The sequence below is a fragment of the Seriola aureovittata genome, chromosome 20 (assembly GCF_021018895.1).
Source record: "Seriola aureovittata isolate HTS-2021-v1 ecotype China chromosome 20, ASM2101889v1, whole genome shotgun sequence".
In the NCBI taxonomy this organism is placed as follows: domain Eukaryota; kingdom Metazoa; phylum Chordata; class Actinopteri; order Carangiformes; family Carangidae; genus Seriola; species Seriola aureovittata.
Window position 1 is genome coordinate 17,884,077 of NC_079383.1, and position 16,198 is coordinate 17,900,274.

At 42.4% G+C, this 16,198-nt stretch overlaps 1 protein-coding gene and 3 non-coding genes across 6 annotated transcripts in view; all 4 read right to left on the reverse strand.

Annotated features, from left to right (window-relative positions):
• Nucleotides 1-903: 903 nt before the first annotated feature.
• LOC130161432 (cadherin-20-like) overlaps nt 904-16,198 on the reverse strand; it is a 77,871-nt gene continuing 62,576 nt past the window's right edge. For all 3 annotated transcript variants that reach the window (XM_056364728.1, XM_056364727.1, XM_056364729.1), the window contains exons 6-12: nt 15,316-15,503; nt 14,486-14,739; nt 9,714-9,850; nt 7,886-8,007; nt 7,257-7,374; nt 4,745-4,996; nt 904-2,969 (exon numbers count right to left, since the gene is read on the reverse strand). In XM_056364728.1, the coding sequence (XP_056220703.1) occupies nt 2,452-2,969; nt 4,745-4,996; nt 7,257-7,374; nt 7,886-8,007; nt 9,714-9,850; nt 14,486-14,739; nt 15,316-15,503 (1,589 nt within the window). In that variant the 3' untranslated portion in view covers nt 904-2,451. The remainder of the gene's footprint in view (nt 2,970-4,744; nt 4,997-7,256; nt 7,375-7,885; nt 8,008-9,713; nt 9,851-14,485; nt 14,740-15,315; nt 15,504-16,198) is intronic.
• On the reverse strand, nt 5,735-5,806 carry trnae-uuc (transfer RNA glutamic acid (anticodon UUC)). The gene has a single exon. It is a non-coding gene; the product is annotated as a tRNA-Glu (tRNA).
• trnae-uuc (transfer RNA glutamic acid (anticodon UUC)) lies at nt 6,137-6,208 on the reverse strand. The gene has a single exon. It is a non-coding gene; the product is annotated as a tRNA-Glu (tRNA).
• Nucleotides 6,682-6,753, reverse strand: trnae-uuc (transfer RNA glutamic acid (anticodon UUC)). The gene has a single exon. It is a non-coding gene; the product is annotated as a tRNA-Glu (tRNA).

Here is a 16,198-nt window from a genome sequence, read left to right on the forward strand (position 1 = left end):
AAATGAGAGAAAAAATCTCCAGTGTGTAATTGAAGTGTGCTGCTCAGCGAGCACAGGAGGCGTGTGAGGGCATTTAAGTGAACATTTAAATCTGAGGAATATTATGGGCTCATCTTCTGTGCAATTTCACTGCTGAATGCCACCCAGCAGGTAAGCCAGGGCCACTGATTTCAGAGTTATTTCTTGCCTATTTGTTTTGACACCGTTAATGGAAATTCAGAGTAGTAGAAAATAACATGCGGGGTAGATTATCACTTTGATTCTCCTTTCGTTTTATACATTACCAAAACTTTTTCTTTTCATTGCATCTTTACTTCACTTTTCTTGCCTCCTTTCTCCTTCCCTTTCATTTAGCCTTTCCTGTCCTTCATTTGTATCGTTTTGATTGACACTAGCAATTAAGTCGAGACTGTTGTTTATAATTGATCGGTTCCCATTGGCAAATATTCCGCTCGTTCCTATAAATGTTATAGTGAAAGCAATCAGATGGAACAATTTTACGAGGTGCTACCGGGGCTCGAGGCTCAGGTACTGCAGGCATTGTGGGGGATGAGTTTTAATCAATGCTAAACATTATCGTTGCAAAACAAAATAAGTCATGCAAATTATGTACTTTAAAGGGAAACTGTGATGAAAACTGAATCATCTGCAATAACACTTTGGAGGACAATTTAGCATGTGATTGCAAATTTAAATAACTACTTCATCTTTTGAAGGACTTACATTTCTGTCATGCTTCAGGGGATTGCATAATGTTCTCTCGTGCCAAAAGAAGCAGTTTATCCCAAACTAGTGACATTTTTGCCACCAAGATGCTCAGGAAGGCTACTTTCTGTTCTTGCATCAGTGCAGTCTTTCACCAATTTCCTCAACTCCAGGTGGTTTAAAGACAGAGAAGTAATGTCATTTTTGAACTTTTTATTACCAAGAATACAAAAAAATATCTACATTCACATACCACTTACTGTAGCATGACTGACCACATAGATTTCAAGTAAACTCCACCCAATCGAATTATCAAAATGTACCATCAATTCTCTCCCAGTTCGGAAAATCCTTTGTTGTCTTTTGGTGTTTGTGTTTTATCATTTTTTGTTTGTTTTTTTTCTCCCAAAATGTCTTTTTTGTCCTTTTTACATTTGGCACTTAATGCAGATTATCAGTGTCTCTGTAGTCCACAGGATTGGAGGAATAAGCCACATTTGTGTGGTGGCAGAGAAACAACACAGTATCTCTAACAGGACAGATCAAGCCTTGCTGCTGTCGGACTCTTGTTGGCACGGCGGTGGATCCGAAATGAAAGGCGAAGCGGTCATGTGCACATCCAGGTACAGGGATGCATCTTGTGTAAAGTGTGACCGTCTGCTGAGATATGTCCAGTTCCATCAAAAGATTTTTTAAAAATGACTTCCCTCTTCTGCTCATGAATGTGTAACTGCTTTGCGTTTTTGGGACAAAAAAACAAAACAAAACAAAAAAAACACAGTTACAATACAAAGAGCTACAAATGATACAAAAACAATAATACAATAAACATCTCAACCTGGAAAACCCACATGGGTTTACAGCATCACCATCTCCTGTGCATATTACATGACATTTGGAGATGCATGGACATTTTTTTTTTATTCTCACATAGACTGAAAACAAGGGCAGTTACATCATGTATGTTACAACAAATATGTGATCTTTAAAGATTTCCTCACGGAGCGGCAGTTTAAGTACAGTGTCGGTTTTAAAGTACCCAAATAATTTAGCAAAAATATAAATACAGCACATGAAACAAAGAAATAAATTAAGACCTGCCACAGATGAAACAAAAACAAAAAAAAAAAAAACAACAACACACCCCCGATTGCAGCAATGACTCCTCACTCACTTCGTGGTCCGTCAGTGTATATAAAAGCACAAACTCAGAACAGTGGATCAGCATTTCAGAGTTCGTCTCCTGTGCTGCTGTGAGTAAGGTAGCCCCGCTCTCTCGTTTTCATCTCTGGCATAAATCGCTCAACACTTTGAACCAAAGGGGCTCTGCCTGTGGCTGGGTCAGGCGGGGGAGTTAACATGTGCTTTGAAGCCGTTCCTTTGTGGGGCCCCATGAGGCTACCAATCCAGCCCGTCTCTGAAGCCCCACCTCTGGGGGAGATTTAAAAACCAGCTCACATTGCTGCTACTGCTGCTGCTGCTGCTGCTGCTGCTGCTGCTGCTGCTGCTGCTGCTGCTGCTGCTGCGGGCATCTCAGGCCTCCAAAGCTGTGGAGAATCGAAGCTTCGGCAGGAATTCAAGTGCTAACAGTCATGGATGCGGACGTAAGCAGATCTTGGCTTTATTGTGTCTTCCTCACACACGGTTTGTCTGTTTATGTCACTTCTCTGATGTGTTTTTGTCTCTCTTTTTCTCTTTTTGTTGCTGTAGTGTGTTTAAGAATAAAAAGGCAAAGGTTCAGGAGGTCTACCACATTGGAGCACTGTTTGTCTCCAGCACGCCGTACATCTCAGCGAGCTTTTTGAAACGAGGCCCCCACTCATTGAGATAGTCGTACTCGTGGTCAGTGTTGGAGGTTCCCGACTGGAGCGAGCTGAGCGACTCAGCCACCGAACCTTCCCCCTCGTAGGCGTAGGTCTGCAGGGAGTCGTAAGGCGGGGCGCACGGGTCCATGTCAGCCTCCAGGAGCTTCGCCAGCACGTATCCGTGAACGTTACTGTCCCCGCCGCCACCCATTACGCACGCTTGAGGGACGTAGCGCGACAAGCTTTCAATCTCCGGCAGCATGTCCTGTCTCATCTTACCCAGGTGGTGGTGCGCCTCACGTGGGTTCCACATGGCGGCAATGTCGAAGGCCTCGGTGTCCTCCTCGCCACCGCCTTCATCATCGTAGCGCACAATGTTCTCATGGACATTCTCCTCCTCATCACACAGGTAGGGCTTCTTACGATGAGTCCGCAGGGAAAGCATGAGCAGAATCATCACTGTTGAAGAACAACAAACAAAAACGGTCAGCATACAGCAGAGACAGACGTGAAAGTTTAATGTATGTCAAGCTACTAAATTATTTTCAGTCAAATACATGAGATTTATGAAATCCAAGAAGTAATTTGTAAAGTCTGAAAGCTGTTTTATTGTATATTGTTTATCACTTAATGTTTTAAAGGTCCCATATTGTATAAAGTCAGATTTAAAAATGAGCCGTCAGGACTGCTTTAACTTTGTGATGTCACAACAAAGCAGACTGCTCTCAGCCATGCCCCAAGCCCCGCCCACCTGCACCCACTGTCCAGCCTTTCAGAAAACGGCACCATGACCTAATTTCAGGGGTTGAAGTTGTTTATGTCCCACACAGAGCCAACTTATGATTACTGTTTTAAACTTCTTTCCTGATTTGAGGCTGCCAACTGGCCGGGGACTATGGATGAAAACTAGCCTTTTGGCTAATACTGGTATATTAATAATAATGTGCAAAGTGCCTGTGAAATAAACAAATAAACCAAACACTAAACACAACAGGACAGCTGGCAGGAGAACAGCCTTGCTTGTACAAATGGCATTTTGTGATTTATCTCACTTGGGACAAATGCCTCATTGACAGAACAAACGTAAGATACTAAATAAATAAATACATACGTAACATGAATGCACAAAAAACATCATGCAGTTGCCTTTAAGTGGAATATGTGGCTAGAAAACATTTTCCTAGTCAGACCGCATATTCAACTGTTGACTAGTAGAATGTAAAAACGCTGACGGAGGGCCAGCCTCCGGGCAGCAGTAGGCCTTGATTTAAATCACTCCAGCATTTTGTTTTACACTCTGACCTTTCAGCCAGTGCGTGTGCTACTTTCAGGTATTTGTGACACATCCTCTAGTGGGAAATGATCGACTTTCAAACTGAAAATAAACACCAAATCTTCTGGACTGATGAATATGCATGTTATCAAGATATTATTTGACCGATTTTATCATCTCAGCCGTGACTGACTTATTGCTGCACACTTGTTCACAACATGAGAACGAGATATGATATGAAACACGGAGAGTAGTGAAAAAAGAGACTCCGCGGGAGCATGAGAAGCAGCCAGCTATAAGGCATCTCCCAGTGTGACATGGTTTGTGCAGGATTAAATATGGCTTTCCTTCTGCATCCTCGCAAAAGTCTAGTGTTCGTTAGCACCAGCTGCCCTGTAGCATCACACTCTCTTTTCCCCTGGATGCTGATATGAACCCACTTTATCTCTCCCTGCAGACCAGTAACTGTGAGCAGGACGGCTCAGCAGGTTGACTCACTCTGCTCCACTGGGAGGGAGTAATAAATTTAGTTAAAACATCTTTGCCTGCCTGGAGCCTGAGCTCGCTGTTTTGAGTAGACATAATAATTCGGATTTCAAAGGAAGGTGGGGGTATCCATTTTTATATTTTATATGTGTTTTTTAGTGGTTATGAGCCCATCAGTTTCACTAAAAACCTCACACATATCACTGGTTAGTTGTGCTGCTGTCATAATCGTCAAATTGTCATAAGTCACATAAAAAATATCTTCAATTTCAAGTCTGGCTCATTCTGAAAACAGGAATTTTACAATATAATCATATCTGAGGCTATAAGGCGACTTTCAGCTTTTCTAGACCTGCAGGTACCCAGGAGGCTGTATGAGCTTTTGCCTGACACTGTATCCGATTAAATACCATTACATGACAAAAGGCCACTGGTTCCTCTCTGCACACCATCACAGCAGCAGATCATAACTCACCCAGCAGGACGAAGATACAGGCCAGGATGGCGATGAGGGCTCCTCTGCTGAGGCTGGCAGGCAGGCTGTAGGCCTCGGCGTTGCATGACATGACGTTGCCCTCATGGTCACAGCTGCACACTCGGATGGTCAGCGTGCTGGTGCTGGTCTGGACCGGCGGCTCGCCGTCAGAGATAAAGATAGGCAAGTAGAACACGGTCTGGTCCTGCTGTGTCCAGCCTCCACGCCGAGTCAGGATCCACGCTGTGTTGTCTGGAAAGAGACAAAGAGGTCAGGGAAAGGCTGAGTGATCATACAGACACACAGAGACGAGACATTTGGAGTCTGCTGAGCTCAGATCGCTTATTCTGCAATGGCTGCTTTTCACAGATAGCAGGGTACAGGGCATGAACAGTATACATTAAAGATTACAGGTAATGGTGGATGAGCACAGACTCATGGGAGATGGGGGTGATGCTGTGAATTGAAGATTTGTGCAGCTGTGAAGATGAAGTGAAGATTGAAGATGTTATAGATGTTATATGCAGCAATGTAACACCAATTACTCACTGCTTGTTATTTTGAGACACCATGATCATTAATGTCAACTTATAAAACTAGCTCTGAGAAGTCAGCTGACTTGTAGTAGAGAGTATATATAATTTGTCAATGCTGAAGTCAGGGGTCCAAATGCCCCAGTGCGACATTTCTAATTAGCTACCAAAACAAAACCCTGTGAAATGTTCTCATTACTTTAACGGCTGGCTTATGGTTTCTTTAAGTTTTATCTTTCTACATGATGCAGTTTGAAAGCCTTCCTCACACTCTTCTGTACCGAATCCCTTAAAATATTTATACCAGAGTCTAACTTAAACTCAGATTATTACATTAATAGCAGAATGTAAACCTGTCTTTGGCCTTTGTGGCCTCCTTCATATCATATCCGCCCGGATTAATGCTAAATTGGTTAAGAAGTCAGTCTCAGGAGTATTTGCAGAGGTTAAAGAGTAGTTCCCATACCGGGAGTCGAACCCGGGCCGCCTGGGTGAAAACCAGGAATCCTAACCGCTAGACCATATGGGACATACAGCTTTAACATTAAGTTATTGACTCATATTTGGAGGGAAGAGGAAGCTGATGTTTTATCTTTGATCTTTTACAGTTTGTAGCCACACTAGCACAGAGTCACAAGAGGTACATGATTAAACACACTTTGTGTAGCATTTTAGCACCGTTTCCTTCACTACAGTATCTATATACTGGCCTTGTGTACTTGTTGCTACTGTACTTTACATACAGGGCTTTGGTGTGATTGGTACTTTCCTATGCAAGTACTGCTAAGAGCACGAACGTAAATATTGGATGTGTAATGAAATGCATAATTGTCATGACTATACAATGGCAAGACTACAGTTCCCACACCGGGAGTTGAACCCGGGCCGCCTGGGTGAAAACCAGGAATCCTAACCGCTAGACCATATGGGATTATGCTGCCCAGCAGAGGTGCTGTTCTCCCAGAGTAACTAAGCTGAAGCTACAGTTTTTATCTACTACCACAGACTTGTGAGAAATAAAATGATGATTAAATATGCTTTATGGAATGTTTTAACACTAGTTATAAAAGTGTTCCACAATGGATAGAAATTTTGAACAGGAAATGAAATGTTTCTCTTTATATAAACAGAAATGAAACTACTACTGAATTGTTTTTTTATATTTTACCTTGTGTTTCTTCTTCTATCTTGTCTTAATCCCTTTGAATTGCATTGATGTTGCAAGGCTGTTTCCATACTGGGAGTTTAACCCAGGCCACCTGAGTAATAATCAAGGATCCCAACCTCCAGAATTTATAGATTATGACCCAGTGAGCTGGATTTTGAGGGAACATCTGTTCACGTCAAGATTCTGTAAACAGGTAGCCTATAGTAAACTCAATACATAAAGCAACAAATCAGTAGTTCCCATACCGGGAGTTGAACCCGGGCCGCCTGGGTGAAAACCAGGAATCCTAACCGCTAGACCATATGGGATTATGTTGCCCACTAGAGGTGCAGTTGGTCCAGAGCAAGTGGGCTGAAACTACAGTTTTTATCCACTAGCACAGAGTTGAGAAATTACACTTCTACCATGTTGTTTGTATTGTTTTATATTACCTTTGTTTTTAAATTGTCAAGCTGCTTTCATGTATTGACCGCTGTTGTGATTGCTAGCTAGACCATATGGGAACCCTTGCTGTTGCTGACATTCACTTCACTCTGTAACCCAGTCGGACTTGGCGGAAATCTATTGGGTAGTTTAAGTTAAAAGTTTAAAGTGCAAAACAGAAAAAAAGCGGTGCTATTCTGCCAATAAAAATGGAGCTAAAGCTTTCAGGGTATCTGATGATAGAAGATGATGCAGGGACTCTGCATTGCCCCTCAGGCATCACCCTCCATATGGAGAAAGCAGTGAAGACAGTGGCTTTATAGCAATGCTACAATCCCACAAACAATGCAAACAAAATACAAAATTTTGACTAAAACCGTCAACCTACCTTGGTTGTCTCTCAGGGTGAAGTTGGGGTTGTTCGCAGCCTCTGGAGCCAAGCTGTAGTAGAAGTGCTGTCCACCCAGCGGCTCATCTGGATCCACCGCCGTCACTGTCTGGATCAGCTGGGATTACATCAACACACAGTTAGAGCCCAGTGGGAGAAAGTCACTGACTCATCTTTAGCTGTGGTGGTGTAAGCAATACATTATGTAACATAAGCTTTTTCATCAGTTTACTATATATTTACATCCCTTTTCTTATTGCAGTAAACATATTTCATTATACAGATTAGAGCAGCTGCAGCTCCCAGGAGGCTTTACAGTCATAGTTCTGTTTTCTGTTACTGTGAAATTCAGATTTTTGTATGCAAGCAAACTACAGGTGGTCACGATGCAGCATGCTCTTTAAGATAATAATATATTTTGTATGTAAAACATTAGCTGTAGCTGTAAAAATGTAGTGGAGTAAAAAGTTTTGTATTTTCCATATGGAGTCTGGTGGAGGAGAAGTAAAAAGCAGCATGAAATGTGTCTCAAATCTGAGTTTAAGAGCTGCACTTGAGTACATGTCGTTACTATCTATTACTAATGAACAATTTTTCAGATGACTCTCAGATGATTCGTGTTTTCATACCTGCCCAGCTTTGGCGTTTTCACACACATAAGCCTCCAAGTAGTGTGTCAGCAAGGGAGGATTATCATTCACATCCATGACCTTCACAGCCAAGGACACACTTGAGATCTGTGTTGGGTTATCTGCAGGAACACACACACGCGCACACACACACACACACACACACACACACAGATACAGTAAACACACATTGGTCAGAAGCTGTAAGATGCTTTGATGGACTCAGATTAATGACTCTTTGGGGATCCTGCTTAGCTCACTTTGTGCCTCTCTTAATCTTCCCCTCATTTACAGCGAGCCTGCGGCATATTACGGCCTCTCACGCTTAGATCACAATTCTATTATTCTCCATTACCAATCAGCAATTTGCATACCTTAACCAGCTGTGTAATAGGCAATAGAAACGCAATTAGAGGGCAGTAACTACTTTCTCAGGCTTCATCACATGATCGATCAATCATTGGTGTGACTTTGGCTCTGGAGGTCGAAGCTCAAGCGGCCTCGTGTTAACGTGCGTGTCTATGTGTGAGTTTGAGGGTCGCAGAGGAGTAATTTAATGTCCAGCTCCAGTGAAAGTGCCGTAGCTGTGCTGAGGTTTTTACCCATGTGAAGTGAAATCAGTGATGTTAAAATCTATTTGAGATAAAGTACAGTACAAAGCAAATGTGAATATTGATTGACTGGCTTCAACAAATGGAGATTTTGTTCCAAATGAAAGAAAAAGGATTATAAAATCAAGTTTTAAAAACTTCCAAGACATGTTCTTGTTTAATCATCAGTTTTACTTTGTTCCAGCTAATTTTAAACTTCTTTGCTGTTTTGTTTTCTTCATCTCTTCCTATCTGTGCCCTCCCTCGCCCTCTTCATCTCCATCACATCTTTAATTAGCCACCATGCGGGACGTTATTTAATTAGTCATTAATTCAATTACCGTTTCCCTTTTGGTGTGTCTACCAAACAAAGAGACACACAGACAAACAAAGCAAAGGGAGGGAGCATGAAGGTGACTTTCGGTGCTACCAGCTGTGTGCAGATCTGTAGGGCATCTCCCGCGCTACATTACATAACTCTGCAGGAGTTGTTTTCCAAAATCACTGGTTCTGCATTTGTGCAACTATGTTCACCCATCTGGTTGTTTTCTGTGTAAACAAACAGCACGAATCTCCTTATCAGATAATGCTGTCTGGAGTTAAAGTCCTAAAAGCCAAACTAACTAATGCTAGGTCTTTTTTGCTTAAATTTTGCTTCATTTTGCTTAAATAATTTCTAAAATTTTGTGAGGATTTGAGGTTTGTCTCAGTTTTAAATCACTATAAACTTAATATCTTTGGGTTTTCAGACTGTTGATTGAACAAAAAAAGGCATTTGAAGACGTCACCTTGGACTTGGGCGGAATACAAATTTACTAGCACAATGTGTTCGCCCAAATATTGAATGTAGTCAAGGGAAAATCATCTTTAATTCAGTTTGTTTCAGAGGATTTAGAGGGCTATACCGGAGCACCTGTTTCTACAAATACGTCCAAAAAACCATTCTGTTCTCAACTGAAAAATTAGAAAATAATAATAATGCTATCATCTTATATTTCTGTACACAAAAGTGAGAGTTTTCACTTCTACTTGAAAGCCTTTCTTTCAAAATCAAGTGTATTTTTCTTGATTCCAGCGCAGCTATGTTTATTATTCCTTGTTTCTGTAAAGATACAGACTCTCATTTCTAGAAATAACAACATGATCGGAAACAGGAGGAAATATTCACATTATAGACAGCAATGACTTGGTAAGGTGGAGATCATGTCTGTGTTTGTGTGTCCCTGCATGTGACGTACTCATTTCCATAGAAAGGACAGTGATGTTGTGCCAGCCGATCTCCTCTCGGTCCAGGAAACGCACCGTCATCAGCGACCCGGAAGTGGGCTCGATGTAGAAGTACTTCTCGGGGTCGCTGGAACTCTCGATGGAATACCTGGCGGCACAAAAAGAAACATGTGAATATCAGCGTTGAATAAAATACACCTTTGTGCGTGTTTGGGATCTTGTAATCCTATCTGAAGGCAAGACGTGTGCACATACACAATACAGCATGTGCGGCGTGTGTGTATCTGTGCGATAAGGCGGAAGGCTGGCAGATTCTGGGGGCACAATGAGAAGGAGAGGCTCCAGATAAGGCTTAATCAGAGTATCTGCCTCTTCTGCCAAACTGACGCCGGGGATACACAGACCTGCAGCGTGCCGCCCTGGCTCATCTCCTGCCACCGCGGGCCGATTTCCAAAACACTCTTCTGAGAGCGACATGCAACAACAGCCACACACACACACACACACACACACACAGAAGGGGAGGAGAAACAGCAGAATGTAGAGCACATCCTCTTCCAGGCTGTGGAGCAGAAACCTGTTTATGTAACCACGAAGTGTTCACACATGGGCTGAGGTCACCTGTAGCTGCTCTCACCTGGAAGAGGTAACGGTGTGTATGTGGAGCTGAATCAGACTAAATCAGGTCCAAACTTATAACCTTTTAACCACCCATAAATCCAACACAAGTGCCCAAGCCTTCTGAAACAACACTTCAATAAGAACATTTATTAAAAATATAAAAATGTAATCAATATAAAAATAAACTGATTCAAAGGGAGGGTTAGCGAACCAAAAACACCACCTAAGTGGCATCTATCAACATATAATCAGCAGATTTAATTTTTCAAACTTTTCCAACGACGTAATGTTTTGTTTGTAGACGGATTAAACAATCTTGGTGAGAATTAGCGAGACAGACACAATCATTAATTTATTCTTTCGAAAATTAGTAAATGTTGAAATCCTATTAATTGTGGCTTTAATGGTAACAGAGTAATTGGAAGAGCGAATGAAGGTTCTTTACAGAGGAAAATTCTTTACTAAAGTAATGTGCACATAATTTGTTATTTTGCATGTACAAGATCCATCACATCCATTCTGTGTGCTCACGATAAAAAAAAAAGTCATCTTCCAGGACTTTGAGGGCTCTGTAAGATATAGTAAAGATGTCCAGTAAAACTCTTCAACAGGACTCTATAATCTGTGTTTTCTTGTGTTTCATGGGTGGAATAATCTTAAACGGCATTAAATGCATCATGAAACAACCTTAACCACCCTGTTTTTGGGGGTTAGCAGGCAGCTCCTTAACCTGCTGCCTTTAAATGACTAATTGACATATAAAACCTCCATCTCCATCACATCTGCTGAAGTGTTTTATAAAAGACTGGTACTGTCAAACTGATATACTACAGTCACTTTGGCAGCCGTGTTTATGTGTGTGTTCATGTCTGTAGGGTTGTTTGCAGTGTGTGTGTTGGACTGTGTGCTGACAGGGAACAGTCGTGACTTGCACATCCACGGCTGGCAAGGATCTCCCTGAAGGATCTCTATTAATATCACTCCTCCACAGTCATGAGGAGGGGCTGCTGTCTGTGTGTGTGTGTGTATGTGAGAAACAGCAGGTGAAAAAGTGTGTGTGTGTGTGTGTGTGTGTGTGTGTGTGTGTGTGTGTGTGTGTGAGTGTGTGTGTGTGGGTTCTGATATATCTGCCAGTCATGCTACAGTCTGTAAAGGAAAGAAAGATGTAAAATGGAAATGAGACAGACAGAGACTGAAGGTCACCTGCTGCTTTTTGTCCTCATTTGTCCTGTGATGTTGTTGTTGTTGTTGCTGCTGCAGTATCCGGCCCCAGCTCTTCACCCTCACCCTCAACTGATTCCTCAGCTTTCTGCCACTTGTGCCGTAACTCTGCTCACACTCCAAACTGGCTTTTTGAAAATCTCTTACTGATGCACCGCCAGCACACGGTGCCAGCTCTGGGGATTTCAGTGAAACATGATATTCAGATTGGAGCTTTAGCTGCATCAATGCTTCACTGCTCTGATCCCCCCCCCCCCCCCCCGCCCTCTCTCCAGCAGAGTTTCTTAGTTAATTGTCATCAGTGGAGTTCCTAAAGCATCAAAGCAGAGCTGTACTGTACTTAGAGCAGTACAGGAGGGCTGGTCTGTCTATGAATCTAAGGGTTGGAAAGACAATCACTATGGCAAGAAATAGTGGAGGGAAATATATAAAATCCCGTCTTGTTTTATGTGATTTTAGATTCAAAAATGAAATGTGATATAGGGAAATTGTATACATTAAGTAACCAGATTAAAATATCTGTTTTAGCAGAATTAAATAAATCACAGAGCTTCATCACAGTGAAGTCAAGATCATTGGTTTATAACATTGCTCACTGATGGCCATCACTGGCAAACTACAGTATAAGAGAAAGACATACTGTAGAGGGAACACATAACTTTATATAAGCATATAAGCGTATGGTGGTTGTCAAATTTCTCACTGAGTGTATCTTCATATTACCCAAACCTAGTAGGAGATAAAAACAATTTTTGCCAACTTTTCTTAATAATCTTCTTGCCCCTCACTTTTACCAAGGTGCTTTTGTTGTCTTGGTCACGGGCAGAGCTGTAGGTGTGAGCCCTAGTCTCTGGTGTGACAGTTGTGTGCTTTGTGTGCCTGCTAGCCACCCCAACCACTGTCTAGAGACTCTGATGCAGTTTATAAATGTAAGCCTTCATTCATTCATTCAAAAAAAGAAAAAAAAAAAAAAGGAAAAGAAAAGAAAAACACTGCCTCTGAACATAATCCAGTCAGTGATGAAAAACAAAAGCTTCACACAGCTTCACCTCCTCAGTTAGATTTGAGCGAAAAGCTGATACCTACTCTCACAGCACATGGCTGGCTTGCTTGCCATTTCCTGACAGTTTTGTTGTCCAAAAATCAGCGACTGGATCAGAAGACAAACTATCATAGTCCTTTAACTCCACACACATTATGATTATATATCCTGATAGTCAACACCAACTGAAACTGACCGGAACAGATTCAGTCCAACTTGGTCTGATCAACCTCAGAAACTCTGAAAGGAGTCAGTTGAGTTGGTTTGGGCTTTCGTGCTTTGGATTCATCTGCCTCTTGTAGGTCTCTGGGTATATTCCAGGCATGTCCGACTGGAGGGAAGCTCTAGCGGAAAAACCCAGAACAAGTTGGAGTGATTAAACATCCCATCTGGCCTGGGTATGACCCAGGATCCCCCATGAAGAGCTGGAGGACTTGGCTGAGGAGAGAGACCTCTGGGATACCTTGCTTAAGCTGCAGCACAAGCAATCCAGTAGCAGCAGCAGAAAATGAGTGAATGAGTGCCGTATATTTAGTTTCCAGCATTTCATTTTATTGAAGTGTTGAACTTTGTAAGTGTATTGCCCTCAAAATGTCCAACAATGGGATAAAAAAGACATAAAAGGACACAGCATTTAATTGCTGAGTGTGAATTTAGCAGACACGCACACAAGCAGCCACCATGTCATCTACATCCATTTCCTGTGAGCTTCTTTTAGCCACTAACCGAGGTTGTAAAAGGGCTGAGGCGGGGACGGGGTGCAGCTTTTGCCATGTGAAATGATTAATAGCCTAATTAAAGGCTTTATGTCTAATTAGTTTATGAGAGGTGCAGTCTGGACAGTCAACCCACCGCACAACATCTGTTCTGTCAGAGCATAAAACGTACTCGCCAATGACTGACAGAAGTGAAAGTCCTCGGCTTCTAGTCTCTCTGTGTTGACTCATTGTTGGATATTGAAACTTGTCTCATTTGTTATTATTATTATTACGTTTGTCCTCCTCATCCTCAGTTTTGTCAGTATCCGTCAGTGGAGCTCTCAAACACACATGACATGTTGCTTTACTACAGAGCCTGAAGCTGTGGCCTGCTCTGAGAAATCATGTTGTGATGCTGCCCCCTGCTGGTGGTCAGGTAATGTTACACCAGCAGGGCCAGAAAACATGAGTTTGACCCCCACTTTGAGCAAGAAAATCCCGTCTGCAAACTCACAGTAAGTTGTGCTGCATTCATATTAAAAGCTTTCAGAGTGAAATACTGTATTTCAGTAAATCTCCCCCTGAATTAGTCACTTCAGTTTGGAATTGGGTTGAATTTTTTGTAAAACGTGTAAAAAAAAAAAAAGAAAAAAAAATGCAACACACAATAAGCTTTTTACAACCCAGTTATGGACAGAAATGTGTTAAGAAGACACAAAAAATGCAGCTCACCCATTAATGACATATTTTACTGTTAATACATCTGTACTTTTACAGTTGTTGAGTGTATGACTTTTGCTTGTAATGGCGTATTTTTGATGTAATGCATTGGTACTTCTACTGAAGTAAAGGATTTGAATACTTCTTCCACTACTACAAAGCATGCACTGCGAGAAAAAGAAGGAATACACCACAACAACCGACTCAAAAGGACTCACTCTCATGCAGTGAGGTTCTTAAATGTCTCTGTTCCACCTGACATTTATGTATGAATCACATTGATATTAATGAAACATATTCTGCAATTAGCAGCCCCGTTTTGTTAAAGTTTCTTCCTCGTTATTGACATCTTATTTTGAAGGGGATGTCAAATCTATATGACCCCTCTCTGATGTCAGTACTTACTGTTTGTTTTTCTCAGTTTGATTTTCTGACAAGCACATGAAGCCAGGACAGGGTTGTTTCACAGCGTTTTCCTCACCTCACAGTGTTGTTGGCGGCATCGGGATCCCTCGCCCTCACCGTCTTCACCAAGGTCCCGATCTCTGCGTCCTCCGGAAGCTCGATATAGTACGCTGGCAAGTCGAACAGTGGCGGCTCGTCCACGTCCTCCACGCTTACGTGCACGATGGTGACGTCCTTGAAGGGCACACGTTGGCGAAAGGCCGGGTCCAGGTGGGTGTTGGCGCCCTCCACCTTCAGAGTGTAACTGGGTTTGTTCTCAAAGTTCAGCGGCTGGAGGGTGAACATACACAAAGCCATTAAACAGATGACACGACTCTGTTCATGGTTTCTGAGCTTCTGCTGCACTTTGGCTGAAGATTTCAACACAAGTTGACCATACAGATTAAGTGAAGAGATGTTTCTTCAAAAAAAGTGAAACTTAAAGCATTTATTTTAGTGCCGAATTTACCAAAAGACACTTAAAATCAAGAGTGGGTTGTGGACAAGGTGTGTAATGCTTGCCTTATTCAAGGCAAAATTAAATTGCCATATTTTTGAATGGAGTTTTGTGACTTTCTCCCTGTGTGACGACGAAGCATTTCGGGTGTTTGTATCAGGACTGTACACAAATAAAATGTACAGATCCAAGTCACTTTGTCTACTTTTATGAAATTTATCATAAATCCTATGTTATATTATTTAAACATACAACTTTACAGCATCAAAGTGATGTACATGTGTGAACAAATATCACAGAATCTGTAAAAGCCTGTGGTAAAATAAGTTTTCTCAATGGTGAAATTGTTTATATTATGTATTACCTGTAACTGTGTGATTTGATAAAAACTGATCAATTTCCCTGTGTACCTTTTTCACCATGATGATGCCAAAAAGGTTGGTGGGGTCAGTGCTGATGTCAAAGGTGTCTCTTCCATCTCCATCAATGATACTGTACTTCATCTCAGCGTTGACCCCGATGTCCCTGTCCTTCGCCCAGATGCGACCCACCACTGAACCCACTGGAGCAGACTCTGGGATGCTCATCTGATACAACCCTGAGGATATACATTAACAGAGTGATCATTCTGTCATACCTTTCTCCATCTGTTTTACTCTTCTATCCTCTAGAGGGAGCCAAACATCTTCCATCACCTCTACTGCCGTTCTCTCCTCTCAACATCATTTCTGAGGCAGCCTGAAATAAATGGCTTCATAAACGCCTCACACATGGGTTATACACAGTCTCGCGGGTCGGCTTGAATTTCATCTACTGTTTAACCTCAAAGAAGAGGTGGCAGCTGCCCAATTTGTGGTGCTCCCTGCAGTCCAAAGTGAAATGCCTGCACATTGTGCTTGACAGAGGGGAATCCCTGAAGCTCTTCACAACCGATCAAAGTTCCATTGAAGTGATGGCGTTAATTGGTGGGAGACGAGTGGTGGAAGTGGAAGTGGGGCGGCAACGGCGGCGGGTGTTTTCTTTGTCTAGGAGTGAAGCCACCCGCTGGCCAGGCTGAGATGACCACGGACAGCTAGACAACCCCTGACCTCAGGAGGACGGTAATGAGAGGAGCAGAAATGGGGATAATCAAAGAGACAGCATGGGGGCGACTGGTGGCTGAGAGGAGGAGGGGAGGCAGGAGGCCAGGGGGTAAATGACTGTAGATTGATTGCCAGAAGTGGACAGAGGGAAAAGGGCAGAGGGGGCTAACGGCTTGGATGCTCAAGAGAAATAACGTGGATAGATAAGGAG